We start from the raw sequence: 15,794 nt of genomic DNA, 5'->3' as shown, positions 1-15,794 counted from the left end.
CTTGCCTGACACATAGTAGGTGCTCAGGAAACATTTTTGAATGAATGAATTTATCATGAACGCACTCTTCTGCCCCTTCGCTTCTCCAAGCTTATCTGTCTCGGGGCTGTCCTAGACATGCCCGAGGCCAGCCGTGGGTGTGGAGGCTAAAGAAACAACAGAACCACTGTCTCCAGCAGCAGTACTCACCATGCCAGGAGCCCAGAGAAAGTGAGACACGATTTAAAAACTGGGCAACAGAAGGAGAAGGAGAGAGAAAGGAAGGTTGCAGCAGCTTTCATTCCAACATTTTCCAACTCCAGCTGAGACTTCCTTCTATATACTCATCTATATTTACATCAACGAATCTGTCAGTAGCAAGCCTGTTGCTGACAGTGTGGGATCTAAAGTTCAGAGAAAGCTGGCTCAGACACCCAGCTAGGAAGAGAAACTGTAAGTAAAATTTAAGTAACCCCCAAACCCCAAATCCACCCACTCTCTTCCAAGGAATCCGTGACATCTTTTACATCAAGATTTCTCAGTCTCTGCAATATTGACATCTAGGGTTGGACAGTTTTTCATGGATGGGGGCAGGAGTGTGCTGTCCTGCGCATTTTAGGATGCTCAGTGCATCCCCAGCTTCTATCTGCTAAGCGCCAGTGGCACCCCACCCTCCACATTCGTGACAACCAAAAATATCTCCAGACATTGCCAAAAGTCCCCTGGAAGCCAAAATCACCCCCAGTTCAAAAGCACTGGTTCACATGCAGCCTAGGAAAAATTCCAAACCAATCCACCATTCTTTCCATACTCCTCCTCAACTTTCCAAATTTCAAGTCACCTAGTCTCCAAATCTCTTTTCAGATTCAAGGAAAGAGGCGGCAACAGTTTTAAGACTTGAATGCAAGCTCTAGATCAGATTATTTTCAGTCTGAAAATAATCAGCATCGTGGACACAGCTTTACGCCCAAAGATGTTCACTGGGCTGTTGTTTATAAACAAAACAAATGACTGGCGATGGTTACAGGAAGTATGGTATATCCATAAAGGGGAATCTCATCAGATATTAGCAACAGTCTTTTCTGGAGTTGATGCCAACCCATACAGCACCACTGTGTGAATTTAAATAAGACGCCCCTTTTGCAAGTTGTTAGGTCCATCTGTCAAAAAATTGTCATAATATCTTCATTTTGCTAGAACAAGATACTGAAGCTTTCATCATCTGAGAAATTGAAATAATAAATGTACAGTTATGATAGGAGATACAATACCCTTGTGCAGTACGCACTCTGTACAACTATACACGGTAGCCCTGATGTTGTTGTCCAAGAATATCGAGTGGCATGGAAATGTGTTCATAAAAGCTTAAATGCATAAGCATAGATGGAATGAAATACATTAAAATGTCACCAGAGATTCTCTCTGGATAGGAGCGTATACATGTATTTCATATTCTTTGTACTTCAGGTATTCAACAAATGAAGAGGACAGGCCTCCTGGAGGAGGTTACTTTTAGGCTGAGACTTAAATGAAGAGAAGGAGTCAGCCATCGGGAGACCTGGAGAAACAATGATGCAAGCAGCGGCAAGCGTCAGCACAGATGCCTACAGATGCAAAAGCTGGATTTGAGCAAAAAGGGTCAGTGGGGCTGGGACAGAGTGGAAGGGGTAGAGAATGGAAGAAATGAGATCAAAGACAAAACAGGGACTTTTTAGATCACAAGGGGCCTTGTAGAACCTCGTACATCTACAATCTGCAGTCTCTGACCAGTGAGCAAGCATCTGGGACATTTACCCAACCTACTTGGAAGAGAGATATTCCATTAGCCCACCACTATTAACCAAAGAGCAAAATCCAAGCAATTCTACTTTTAATCCCAGTAGTGAAATTTTTTTTTAATTTAAATTTTTATTTTTACTTTATTTTACTTTACAATACTATATTGGTTTTGCCATACATTGACATGAATCTGCCACGGGTGTACATGAGCTCCCAAACATGAACCCCCCTCCCACCTCCCACCCTATATCATCTCTCTGGATCATCCCCGTGCACCAGCCCCAAGTACTGAAATTTAAAAAAAAAAAAAAATGAAAGTGCTGTTTCCAGAATTTTAATAATCTTTGTCAAGAACACTGTTAACTTTCCTCATCACTACTCAATTAACAAACACTCACGCATCATACAATGTGGGAACTGTTGGGAGATGTGAGGAAGGTTAATCACTGTTCCCTGCCCTCAAGGCGCTTTCTAATTAGAGGTAAGACACAAGCATACCATCTTACTGCTTTTCCCAAAGCAAGCAAGAGTCACTTAGCATTGAGGGTGTAAGTGGAAGGATTCAGTCATTTCCAAGCCAATAAGAACATCAAATATCAGAGACCCACACACAGACACCCACCCTTCCACACACCCTTAGATCTAACAGCACCCATCCACCCATCCATCCATCCATTTCCATCCATCTATCTATTCATCCACCCATTCATCTTTTTACTCTTCAATCCAGTCCAGTCAGTCACCGGCCATCTATGATCTGCTCATATATTTACCCATTCATCCTTTCTTTCTTTCATCCCTCATCCGTTCATCCATCTGTCCACCACCCATCTACTTATCACCCATCAATCTACTTATCCACCCACTTATAACCCATTCATCCACTATCATTCATCTTTTCTTTATCTCATCCATCCATCCTGCTTTCCTTCATTCCATCTAACCCATTCACCTATTTGTCCATCTATCCAACCATTCACAAATCTATCCAACTATCCACTCATCTAACACTAACTGCATAAGATACTTCTCCCCTCTAAATCACAAATACTCATCAATGATCCTAAACTTTAGACTCTGCTGTGATTAGGCACAGGCCAAAGTGTTAAAATTCTACATTCTAACAACTCTTCCAAAAATTTCTGATTATTCTAATTTGTGCAAGACCCAAATGTTCCAAGTCCTTATAAGACCTGCACAGAAGCTGGCCTATTCTCACTGGTTTGAAGTCCTTGATGTCTTCAAAGACGGTACACTTAGAAAGCAGGGTATGGTTAGAAGAAGGGGAAGTTGTGAGCAGACTGGAAAGAGTCTGGCATTGGAAAGAGCCTGGCTGTGGGGTATGGGGAATGGGAGAGGAAGTTGATCAGGGATATAGACAAGGATTGCTGAGATGAGAAAAAATCTGCCTGGGCCTTGGAATCATGGAATTCTAGTGTCTACAACTGTTGGTAACATGACCCCCCTGATTGTTGTCCCCTTGAATTCTACACTGGAGCAATGGTGGTTCAGTTGATAATCCAGGAAGATGGGGTCTCAAGATAGATGCCAAAGAATAACAGAGATCAAGGGGATTGAGAGCCTTGGCAAGCAAAGGCAGAATAAGAACCAATACTATGCAGCACGTAGGACTTTCCTGGTGGCTCAAATGGCAACGAATCTGCCTGAAATGCAGGAAACCTAGGTTTGATCCCTGGGTTGGGAAAATCCCTTGGAGAAGAGAATGGCAACCCACTCCAGTATTCTTGCCTAGAGGATTCCATGGACAGAGGAGCCTGCCAGGCTACAGTCCATGGGGTTGCAGAGTCAGACACGACTGAGCAACGAACACTTTCACTTTCACATAGCACCTACTATGTGTCATGCACTATTCCAAGCACTGAGGCAGAAAGGTCACTCAAATAAGCCTTCTTCCCTCTCATCAATCCATTGTTCCATCCATCCATATATAAACACACATAGTGCTAATTTCCAGGCATTATTTTCTAAGTTGTAACATGTATTAACTAATTTGATCTTCCCAGGTAGGTGCTATTAGAACCCCCTTTAGACAAACTGGGAAACTGAGGCATAGAACACGTAAATGACTTGAGCAAGGTCACACGGCCAGGGACTAGCAAGAGTCAGTACTGGAACCCCATTCCCCTGGCTCCAGAGCCCATGCTCTCAAATCAGCCCTGATGCTTCTCTACTAACAGCAGTCACCAACGCCTAAAACACAGGATGACTTTCAGAAGACAAGGAAGAACAGAGGCTGTCTGGCTGACCCAGCCCTTAGAGAGAAGGATGGGTAGACTGCGAAATGGCTTAGCCGGTGCCTGTCAGATGGCTGGTGTTCCATAAATGCTGATGAATCTCAGCTGATTCTAGCTGAAGCGACATTCCCAAGTACACAGACTAAAATTAACACCTTGAATTCATTCATTCCAAAATTATTTATTCAGTACTGCAGCACTGTTCATAATAGCAAAAAAAACAAGAAACCTGGAAACATCCCAAATGTCCATCATCCAGCAAAGTGGATAAATTGTTGTATCATCACAGAATACAATATGATACGGAGAAAAATAAATGACCTCCAGCTACACTCAAATAAGAGAGATGAATCTTAGAAACATACAATTGAGTGAAAAAGCAAGGGCAAGTTCCAGAAGGCTAAAAAGGCTCAGAAACCACGAAAGTAAAATATTAGAGTTAAGGCATATGTAAATGTGTGATAAACCATCTTTAAAAAGAAAGAAAGGGAATGAGACACACCCAATCCAGGGGTTTCCCCTGGTGGCTCAGGTGTAAACAATCCACTTGTCAGTGCAGGAGACATGGGTTCAATCCCCAGTCTGGGAAGATTCCACAAGTTGTGCAGAGCAACTAAGCTCATGCGTCATAACTACTGGGCTTGTGCTCCAGAGCCTGGGAACCAGAGCTACTGAAGCCCGCGGGCCCTAGAGCCCGAGCTCCGATACAAGAGAAGCCACCACCACGAGAAGCCTGCACACCACAACTAGAGCGCAGCCCCCGCTCCCTGAAACGAGAGAAAGCCCACGCAGTAACAAGACCCACCACAGCCTAAGTAAACAGACGAATAAACAAATAAAGTTACACACCCAATCCAAGAGACAGTGCTGCCTTTGGGGGAGCGAGTCGGGGAGCGGTGGGAAGCCAAGGCAGGGTCAGAGGCTATAGGTAGAAGTAAATTACTGAGCATGTTCTAGTTCAAGGGGATCCCCAAACCAGCAGGATCAGCAGCTCCTGGGATCTTGCTAGAAATGAAAATTCTCAGGTTCCACCCTAAACCTCTTGAATCGGAAACTCTGGGGGCAGAGTCCAACCACCTGTGTTTCAACAGTCCTCCAGGGCATACTGGTGTGGGCCCAGGGGTAAGCATCTCGGCCCTATAGCAGGTGATGCTGACGCTGCGGGGCTGCGGACCACACTTTGGGAGCCACTGTTCTAGTTCTTGACTCAGGTAGCAGATCCATTAGTGCGTTTCCATATAGTATTAAAATAAATAAGGAAAACTAAACGAAAGGAGAGACAATATTCAGAATGTGTTATGAACCCAGAACAGGATTAAAGCAAGTCACTGTTCAAATAAGGTGCAAGAAAACACCGCAGAGTCATGTATTCAGCTACCGTAGGTGCCAAGCTAGGGCCAGAGGGGTGAGCACAACAGACCTAGCGCTGGCTATCATGGGTCTACAGTATCCATTCTGATACTCTCCCCCATTCTGACACTTTTTACAAAACAATCATATCCACCACATGCTTTCATGTATCTTTTAATCCTCTCACGATTTCCTGGTTGTAGGACTATTATGCCCATTTTACAGATGAAGAGACTGAGGCACAGCTACTGGGAGTTGGAGCTAAGATGCACAGCTGGGGCCACCTATTCCCAAACCCTTTGCTTCACCTTCACCAGTATCACCTCCCTTCCCAACCTCTTCTCCTTTTAGCCTCCAACCCTGGTGCTATTACTCAAACAAGCACATCCCTCCGTGGACACCACAAACATTGCATAGCAGCAAGTAAGGATCAGCAGAGGTTCCCATGCCCGTTATTACTAATATAGGAAATAATAAAGGTTAATGGAACAAAAAAATACAACAGGTTCTCCAAACTTATGGTTGCAGGCAGAGGGCGGGAGAAGGATGGGGAGCAGGGACAGTTAGGGAGCTTGGGATGGACAGGTACACACTGCTATATTTTAAATGGATAACCAACAAGGACCTATTTTATAAGACGGAAATATCCCAATACAAAATAAGAAGTCTTTTTAAAACAAACGAACAAACCAAGAGAGCCTCTTCAAATAAAGAAAATCCCCTTGCCAAAATAAAATTTTTTTTAATAAAATTAAATGGGTAGCCAACAAGGACCTACTGTAGAGCACAGGGCACTCTCTTCAAGGTTATGTGGCAGCCTGGGTGGGAGCGGAGTTTGGGGGAGAATGGATACATGTATAGGGATGGCTGAGTCCCTTTGCTGTTCTCGTGAAACTATCACAACACTGTTAATCGGCTATACTTCAGGATCAAATAAAAAGTTTAATTTTTAAAAAAGTTTTAAAAAAGGATATAGCAGGTTCTGGAAGGTCAGAAACTGGGTAACCCCCTCACAGAGCAAGTTCTAGCAGGTTCTGGAAGGTCAGAAACTGGGTAACCCCCTCACAGAGCAAGTTCTAGGTCTGTATCCAAGTCTCGTTTAAGACGAATCTGTCAGTTTTATTCTTAAGATCAGACTTCGCCCTCTTGCAAACGCTGCTCGTATAAAAATACTTTAAAATTGGTTTAAAATTATATAATACTTTACGCACAGACCTAAAATGAGAACAGAACTTAACAGCATGAATATTATTTACTGGCAGGTGGGCGATGAAATTGCGTTTTCCTTCATTGCTCCATGGAGGGGGCGGGGTGGGCCTCTTAAATAGTGTTGTTGGGGGAAGGGCTGCTAATACCCAGAGTTCCAGGTCCAACTTGAGTAAAGAGCACCTTATAGGAAGACCCAAGAATGTTCCGAAGCTGAAAAGAAGATAAAGCCGCCTCTGACCCAAGAGAGACGACAAAACTTGATCCGTATTTAACTCTGGAATTTCGCGCTTCAGAACTGGGATCTCTCTCGCATTAGCTGCCTTAAATAAGTAGCTTCCAAAAGCACAATTCATTCCAAGATAAAGTCTCAGCTTTTCAGAGGAAAAAAAGTTACTTATCTTCGTCTTTCCTGGGCACTGGCACCATCTCTGGCTCCCTACATCCCTGGGGTGTTAAGAATTCACCAGTAGATCGATAGCTAGCCGGAAGCAACTGAATAGCACAGAGAGCTCAGCTTGGTGCTCTGCGATGACCTAGAGGGCTGGGATGCGAGGGTGGGCGGGAGGCTCAGGAAGGAGGGGATATATGTATACCGATGGCTGATTCACATTGTTGTCCAGCAGAAACCAGCACAACGTTGCAATGCAATTATCCTCCAATTAAAACAACAACAACAACAAACCCAACAGTAGGGCCACCAAAGTCCTTGTTAGCCCCAAACTGCCAGGCTTTTCAAGATGCTAAAACCAGGACAGGGCCAGGCAAACTGGGACATCTGGTCACCCTACCCAGGCAAGGACTAATGCCTGGTGGTTTTTGAAACCCGAGTTGCTGAGCCCACCCACCTGGATTCCTCTCCTGGAATGTTCCTTGTCTTCCTCTATGCTCCCAGGAAGTGAGGGAGAAGGGAGAAAGAAGAAAGACAGACACTGGGGGAAGGGAGCGATGTAATCTAACTGCAAAGCTGAGCAGGGTTCTACTGCCCAACTCTCAGGAGTCGCCTGGGATGGCCACAGCAACTGTCCTAGGCCTGCGGTCTCCATCCTGCGTTGGACCCTTTGGCTCAGAAGGAGGAGAAGGGGCGGGGCAGGGAAGCTAATTATACACTTTGAAACTCCCTCACCTTGTCACCCACAAAGGAAGGAATCAGGGGAGAGGAAGACAATTTTACCTCAGACCAAAGAGAATAGAAAAATAGGTCAAGTAGCCATGTATTTCTCCTCCCCGCCCCCAACTTAAAGCTTCCAGAGAGAAAGGAGAATGCAAATGGGTTTCCAAAGGGGAAAGGGGGAGAGGAGGGATAAATTAAGGCTTTGGGATTGAGATAAACAGACAACTATATAAAAAACAGGCAAACAACAAGGACCTGCTGTACAGCCCAGGGAACTATATTCAATATTTTATAATAATCTATAAGGGAAAAGACTCTGAAAAAAAACATATGCCTAACTGAATCACTTTGCTGTATATCTGAAACTAACCACACTGTAAATCAATTGTATTTCAATTTAAAAGAAAAGGGTGCACGCTCGGATTAATAAATCCAAACCACCCAGTCAACAGAGGGGCCCTTCTCTCCCACTCCTACCCAGAGAGCCTGGTTTCTAGACAACGTTTCCAAAATAGAACGTAAGGAGAAGAAAGTACTCTCCAATATGATGGTTCATGCATTTTGGAGCTTTCTCTGTAATGGGAAACTAGGCTGAGGATTTCTCATGCCTGATCCCCTGTGACCTCCTCAAGAGTCTGCCCAGGAACATGGACTCAGAAGCAACATCCTCATCAACAGCAGGAGGAAACTGAGGCTCTGATGCTCAAGGCAGCTCGTGAGTCATCTGAACCCAGGCCTGACTGACCTAAAGCTCACAGTGCTCTCCCTCGCCTCTCTGTTACATTTCACGGTACCACCTGCATCCCTTATGAGGAGTTGAGTTAGCATCCCTGGAAATGCATTAACTGGGGATTCAGGATGAATGATGGACCCCATATCTCTGGACTGATTCCACTTTCCCAGTAGTGCCTTCCATTGTTGAAGGAGTACATGTGTGTGCCTGCTCCTGAGTGAGCAATAGGGCAGGGTGTCCATAAGCTCCAGGTACCCAACAGAAATCAAGCCTGAATATTCACTGGAAAGGGACTGATGCTGACGCGCCGATACTTGGCCACCTGATGTGAAGAGCCGACTCACTGGAAAAGACTCTGATGCTGGGAAAGACTGAGGGCAGGAGGAGAAGGGGGCGGTAGAGGATGAGATGGCTGGATGGCATACTGACTGAGTGGACATGAATTCGAGCAAACTCTGGGAGATACCGCAGGACAGGGAAGTCTGACATGCTGCAGTCCATGGGGTCACAAAGAGTCAGACATGACTTAGCTACTGAACAACAACCCAACAGATGTCCCCTCAAAAGCCCCAGGGGAAGACTCCACTCTCAAGGGGCCACTGCTCCCCGATTTCTCAAGCACTAACATTTCAGAGATCTTCTTTGGTCTAATAATCTCACGTACACACATGCCTCCCGTCATCCCACCATCCGAACCTAAAACCCACTGAAAACCTAAAACGTGGGTACATAGGTGAATCAGATCCCTATAATTTGGAAAATGGGTAAAGAAAGGCATTTTCGTCATTCATGAGACAAACATTTATGGAGTACCTACTTTGTGCCAAACATGCTGGGGTGGCAGTGGGGAAGAGGGCGGCGGGCATAGGTCTCACAGCCTCAGAGGCTGGTTTTTATTGCCGAGGCACCAAACCAAAGCACCCCTCTCCATCAGAGACCCTCTTCTGCCACACTGAAGACCCCACTCCGTTGCTAGACTTCAAACCAGAGCAGGCACATAGCTTCAAATGACATCCTCACCCCTTCTAATTTCTCCGACTGGCACTTAATGCTATCACTTCCACTACGCTCCACACATCCACAACCCTTTATGCTAAAGCCTTGAGGCCAGACGCACTTTGGAGCTTAGAACACGGTGCTTTTAAAGGGATCACAGGATGGGAATGTAAAATGGCACAACCACTTTGGAAAACAGTTTGGCATTCTCTTACAAAGCTAAACACATTCTGACCACATAACCCAGCAAACCTACTCCTGGGTATTTATCTGAGAAATAAAATGTATATTCCCAAATGTTCCCACTAAAACCCATCTACCAATGTTTGTAGCAGCTCTATTCATAATCACCCAAACTGGAAATATCCCAAATGTCCTGGGAAATGGAAGAAAGCGCTCTGCTCCAGCCATCCCATGGAATTCGACTCAGCACTCAAAAGAATGAATAAATGATACATACAACAACATGAATGGATGTCAAAGGCTGTGTACTGTCTGCTTCTATTTATATGAGCTCCTAGAAAAGGCAAAACTGTAAGGATAGAAAGAGTCTTCTCAGATGGCCCAGTGGTAAAGAATCCGCCTGCCAATGCAGAAGCCGCGGGTTCGATCCCTGGGTTGAGAAGATGCTCTGGAGGAGGAAATGGCAACCCACTCCAGTATACTTGCCTAGGAAATCCCATGGACAGAGGAATCTGGTGGTCTACAGTCCATGGGGTCGAAAAGAGTCGGACACAACTTTGTGACTAGACAACAGCAGTAAGGATGGAGAAAAGATCAGGGCTTGCATAGTGGGGCGCTGACTCAAAGAGGACCAGGGGATATTCTAGGTTGATGAAATTATTCCCTATTTTGATTCTAGTGTTGGCTACATGACTGCATGCATCTGTCAAAACTCAGAACTGTACACTTAAAAGGGTGAATTTCACTGGAAGTAATTTATATTGAATACTTCAATAAACCTGGTTTTTGAGAAAAAGAAAAAAAAAAAAAAGAAGATGCACCTATGACGTGACCCGGATACTCCAAGCATAACTTGTGGACGAACGGCATGGTCAGTCCCTGGAGGCTTGTTAGAAAAGACCCCACCCCAGTGACTTCATGGTGCAATGGTAGCCTGTCTGACTCCAGCATGCGTGCTAAGTTGCTACAGTTGTGTCTGACTCTGTGACCCCATGGACTGTAGCCCACCAGGCTCCTCTGTCCATGGGATTCTCCAGGCAAGAATACTGGAGTGGGCTGCCATGCCCTCCTCCAGGGGATCTTCCCGACCCAGGGATGGAACCCACGTCTTTTATGTCTCTTGTATTGGCAGGTGAGTTCTTTACCATTGAGTTACCTGGGAAGCCCCATCTGACTTCAAACCCCACTCCAAACCTGCTGGACAAGACTCACCATTTTAACAAGGCAATCCTCACACTCAGTTAAGTCTAGAAAGTACTACAATGTATAAATAACACTTGCAGTAGGGTGTCTGGAGCAGCACCCCAGAATCAAGCATACCTACAATTTCTTCAGTAAAATATACCAAAATGCGCACCATGCTAAGTCGCTTCAGTCATGTCCAACCCTTTTCAACCCTATGGACTGAAGCCTGCCAGGCTCCTCTGCCCATGGGACTCTCTAGGCAAGAATACTGGAGTGGGTTGCCATATCTTCCTCCAAGGGATCTTCCCAATCCAGGGAGTGAACCGGCATCTCCACACCTCCTGCACTGGCAGGTGGGTTCTTCACCACTAGCACCACCTGGGAAGCCCAAAATGCACAGCAAGCAGAATCAATGAAGACCGTAAATTAAGAGTAGACAGTGGGGATCAGCTCCAGGTAAGTTTTTAACTCCTCAATGAGCTGATCTTTTATTTGTCAGGATTTGGGGATTGTGGAAGGGAAAAAAAAAATCCCAAGGGAAAAGTCACACTAATTTCTACTTCACAGAGTTTTGTTGTTCTGGAAATATCTGCCACGCTGATCTAGAAGAATCAAATAGCCATTCTCCTTGCCCTTTTCCGGGTGGGCCAAGGCTCAGATAAATTCTCCAACATCTCCCAGGGTGTCGACGTCTGCTTCCGATGCAGAACATTCCTCTTTAGAGAGTTTTTGATTAAACAAAAAAGTGGGCATCTGATGTAAGGGGACTCTGGGTTTCTCACTGAGATTCTCGAAAACGAGGGTTGAAAACCTGGGATCCTGAGTGTGCTTCGGGAGAAGGAGCAGGATAAGACAGAGACCAGAGTCTGCAACTCCTGCCGCGGCCCACATTCCTACACAGTGCTCAGGGGACGATCTGCTGGCATCAGCAGGGCTGGAGGAAGATGACATTCACACTGGCGCCGGGGAGAGCGTCAGGAGTGAGTGGCATTAAACAGGGGCTTGAGGAAGGTTGACAGATGCGCCTTATTGAGCTGACAGATTTGAGCTCTTTAGAAGTCATCATCGGAGCCCGTCACAGCCGTATTTAAATCAGCCTTCCCATCCACGAGAACACGGAACCCAGGTGTGTGGTCCAGACAGCTCTGCTCCCTGGACCCCTTCGAGAGTGAAGGAAACCAATGGAAACCCGAACATCAAAGATTTTCATGTGGGTTTTTCTGACTCAGGAAGAGAAAAATGAAATTCCTGAGAATCTCTTTAAATCTGCTGGCTTCAAGCTGGAGCTGCCGAGGACAGTGGGGTGCGGAAGTGGAGCTGGGCGGTGGGGGGGGGGGGGCGGGTGGATCACAGTGGCAAAGTGCCCGTGAGCATGGAGAATGCAAGGCTGCACCCTCAGCCAGCGTACCATGCTCGAATTTGCACTGGAGGTAACGCTCAGGCCCTAGGAGCCCACAGCCAAGTTCATGGGACGTGTAATGACTCCTCCTTCACATGACAGTGAGAAATCTGCTTTGCCCACTCACCTGCGACCCTCAGTAAATGCTACTTCCAAGTACACATCATCCACTCTTAGGTACAAACTCAAAGAGAAACGCCTTCCCCACAAAGTTCCACCAAAGACACACACAAGAATGTTTCCAGCACCACAGTTTGGAAATTACTCAAATGGCCCTCAACCACCGAACGGAGAGCTACATTGCAGAGAGTCAACAATATAGTATCACACAGCATTGAGAAGGAAAACCAACAATGACCTGAAGTGACATGGATCCATCTCACAGGCAGATTGTTGAGCCGGGGGTAAAAGAAAGCCAGACACAGAGGAACACAGCCTCTGACTCCATTTCCAAGAGGCTTAAAAGGAGTCCAAATGAACCCACGGGGTCAGAAGTCAGGGCAGCAGTAACCCTTGTAGGGGGATTAACTGGAAGGGGGCAGGAGGGGACTTTTGGGGAGCTGGTCACTTTCTTTTCCTTGGCCCAGATGCTAATGGCATGAATGTTCACTTACTAAGCTGGACTTGACTTGGGTACTTTCCTCTCTATATATAAATACAGGGAAATATATACATATACGTAAGTCTTTATTTGTAAAGTTCTAAATAAGTACTTAAACATGTTTTTGAATTGCAGAAATATTTGGATACTCAAGTCAATGTTCTGCCCCGGTACCCTGACACCTCGGTATTTCCATACATCCCGTCTCTTTGCACTGGCCCAGATTTCCTTACCCAGCCCCCATCTCTCTGTCCCCTCCCCTCTCATCCTCTCTCCTCCCCGGGCCCCCCCTCCCCCCACCCAGAAAGCTCAGTCCTGGATGACTCTGCTTGGAGACAGATTGGGGGAGTGGAGAGCTCTCTCCTTTGACCCTTTGAGAGCGGGACTGTATAATGTGTTTGCTGCCTCAGGCCCAGAGAGTGAACAGAAACTGGCTGCAAACAGCAAAATGCACAAACTCATCACGAAGCTCCTGAGAGCATGAAAGCCAGAGAAAACCTCTCAAGGACCAAGTGCTCCCAGGTCACCTGCATCTCTCTTTTAAGATTCCTCCTTCCAAAGGACTGTTGCCATCCCCTCCCCAACAGTCCTCTGATCTGCAGGATTCAGGCTGGACTGGGGTGAGCTAAGGACACATTTGGACTCCCACCTTCTTCCTTTCCTCTTAGAAGACTCTAAATCCAAGCTCCGGAAGGCAATCTAAAGCCATTTTCAACCCGGAAACCTGTCAGCCCACTGAATCCTTCCTGGACACCCCCGACTTATCTGATCGTGCACACACTGACATCTTGCCATTCTCTGTGCCCCCCTACTCCTCCAGGGATTGAGGGGAGACAAGCAGAGTGATTACAAGACGCCGGACCATTTCAACAGATCATCACAAGGTTGAAACTTGGGAGGCAAAGACCTGGCTCCTGCCTGGGGCACCCATCAAAATGACATCGTGATTAGTGGTACACCCCTCCCAAAAGACAGCCGCTGAACCTCTGAATTTTCACCACCCTCCAAGTAGACTGTTCACACACACTCCAAAAGCTCAGAGCCCTCTGTTGCAGTTTTGGCTCCCAGAAGCCCAAATCCTGCTCAAAGTGAATCCACCAGCCAACACGTTCCTCCAATAAGCAACCCCAGGACCACCCAGGGCTCAGCCTTATAGGGTGTATAACAGTCAAAACCATACACAAAGAGGATGGGGGGCTCATCAGTGAAGCCCAAGGACCCAACCAGTCCTGTTCATTTTTACACTGAGGGCAGCCAGTTGGAACCCAGCCGAGGAGCGGCACACTTGGGCACGGCACGGTGTCCGGCCAGCCTGGGGAGCAGGGTGCATTCCCCCCACTTGGAATCTGGGTCATGCTTAGATAACTGCTAGAAAGCCCGACTAATTACCCATCCTTGCCTGCCTACATCTCAACAGATGTTAAGCCCTCCTCAAGGTTTATTTCAAGCAGGCACGAATTTAAAGAAACACGGGGGGATCTGCATTTTAATAGCATCTCCACAGAGGGAAATCTGGACTCCACCTTCTTCCTCTGGAGCTTTAATTAAAAAAAAAAAAAAAAAGGCATTTACCTGCCCGAGACGTCCACATGGAGGCTGAGTCTCCTGGTGTCCCCTCCTGGGTCTCTAGGGTGGAAGAAGCCGATTCCAACCCAAGGCCTGACACGGCACCCCAGGAAGGACCCGGCACCTTATTTTCTCTTGTCCTGTCTTTCTTATAGAAGTAGCTCATTCTGGGTCTTTCAGGTCAGGGCCCCAGATGGGGCAAACTGGGATGCATTCTACAGCCCCCAAAATGATGAGATCCCTAATCAGTGGTAGAAGGCAATGGAACCTGCAGACATGGGGGAGAATGAATGCCCCTCATCCCTTCCCAGCCAGCGGCCCACTAGGGAATATTCATTCTGGCCAGTGCTGGCCCCTCGGTATGAAGGCCATATGGTCTCATAATGGCTCTTGGCCCTGGGAGCCCCTAGGCGGCCCCCAACCTCGGGGCCAGCAGGGGTAGAGAGGCCTGAGAGCTGAGACTGGGCCCAGCTCTAGAGATAACCATAGACTCTGGTGAGGGGCGGCTAGGGAAACCCAGCCAAGGCCTTCCCCCAGGTCCTTCCCCTGCCCTGGCCAGAGTGCCCAGGCCCTGGCCGGGTCCACGCTCATTCCGGAGAACTCTGACCCACCTGGAACTGGCTCTAAAGGCCCCTGTACGACCCCCAGGGCCCAGCTCTCCTTCCAAAATCGGTCCTCAGGAGGAATCCACTCCCCCTGGCACCCCCCAACCCCAAGCCTGCAAGTAGCTCAACCCAGATCGGGGTGGAGAGACGCTCCGCACTCCTCCCTGGTGCCCCCTCTCCCACCCCCTGGAAGACCCCCCCCAGCACCACCTCCCATCAACCCCCGGGTCTCTCTCCCAGCCTGGAAGAGGGGAAGCGAGGGAGGAGGGGGAGGCGCAGCTGCCGGGGGCTCGGGGCAAAGGATATGGCCATTCGGTGATCTTTTTGGCGTATTTTCTCACCACGTTGTCCTCGCTGAAGAGGAATAGAGACCGGTTGACCGTGAGGCAGTTCTGTCGGACGGGGATGGGGTTGTAGAGGGCCATGGTCCGCGCTCTCTGCGCCATTGACTGCTTGTACATCCTTTGAGCCCCGGGCTGCCCGCCCTGCCGGCTGCCCCCGGCTCCTCGCCCGCCTCCGGCGCCCACGACCACCCCGGCGGCTGCCCCGGAGCCTCCTCCCCCGTAGCGGGCCGGCATCTCGTCTCCGAAGCGGGCCATTCTGCAAAGAGCAAAGGGCTCCGGGTTACGCTGCGGCGAACGATGCGGAAGGCGCCGCCGCCGCCGCCGATGCTGTGAAGACGGCGGCCGGAGCTGCGACTGCGGAGACGCTCCACGGCCCAGCCCATCGGGCGGCGGCGGCTCGGCGCCTCGGGTCGGGGGCTCACAAGGCGGCTGCCCGGCCCCAGCCGGGGATAGCAGCAGCTCGGGACATCTTCCTGGCTGACCCCGGAGAAGGAGGGGC

At 47.9% G+C, this 15,794-nt stretch overlaps 1 protein-coding gene across 3 annotated transcripts in view; it reads right to left on the bottom strand.

Annotated features, from left to right (window-relative positions):
• CACNA1A (calcium voltage-gated channel subunit alpha1 A) overlaps positions 1 to 15,550 on the bottom strand; it is a 248,549-nt gene extending 232,999 nt beyond the window's left edge. For all 3 annotated transcript variants that reach the window (XM_068980960.1, XM_068980958.1, XM_068980959.1), the window contains exon 1: positions 15,258 to 15,550. In XM_068980960.1, coding sequence (XP_068837061.1) covers positions 15,258 to 15,550 — 293 coding nt within the window. The remainder of the gene's footprint in view (positions 1 to 15,257) is intronic.
• Between the last annotated feature and the right edge of the window lie 244 nt (positions 15,551 to 15,794).

This window comes from Capricornis sumatraensis, chromosome 9 (assembly GCF_032405125.1).
Source record: "Capricornis sumatraensis isolate serow.1 chromosome 9, serow.2, whole genome shotgun sequence".
NCBI classification, from domain to species: Eukaryota; Metazoa; Chordata; class Mammalia; order Artiodactyla; family Bovidae; genus Capricornis; species Capricornis sumatraensis.
This window is presented reverse-complemented; position numbering and strand designations above follow the sequence as displayed.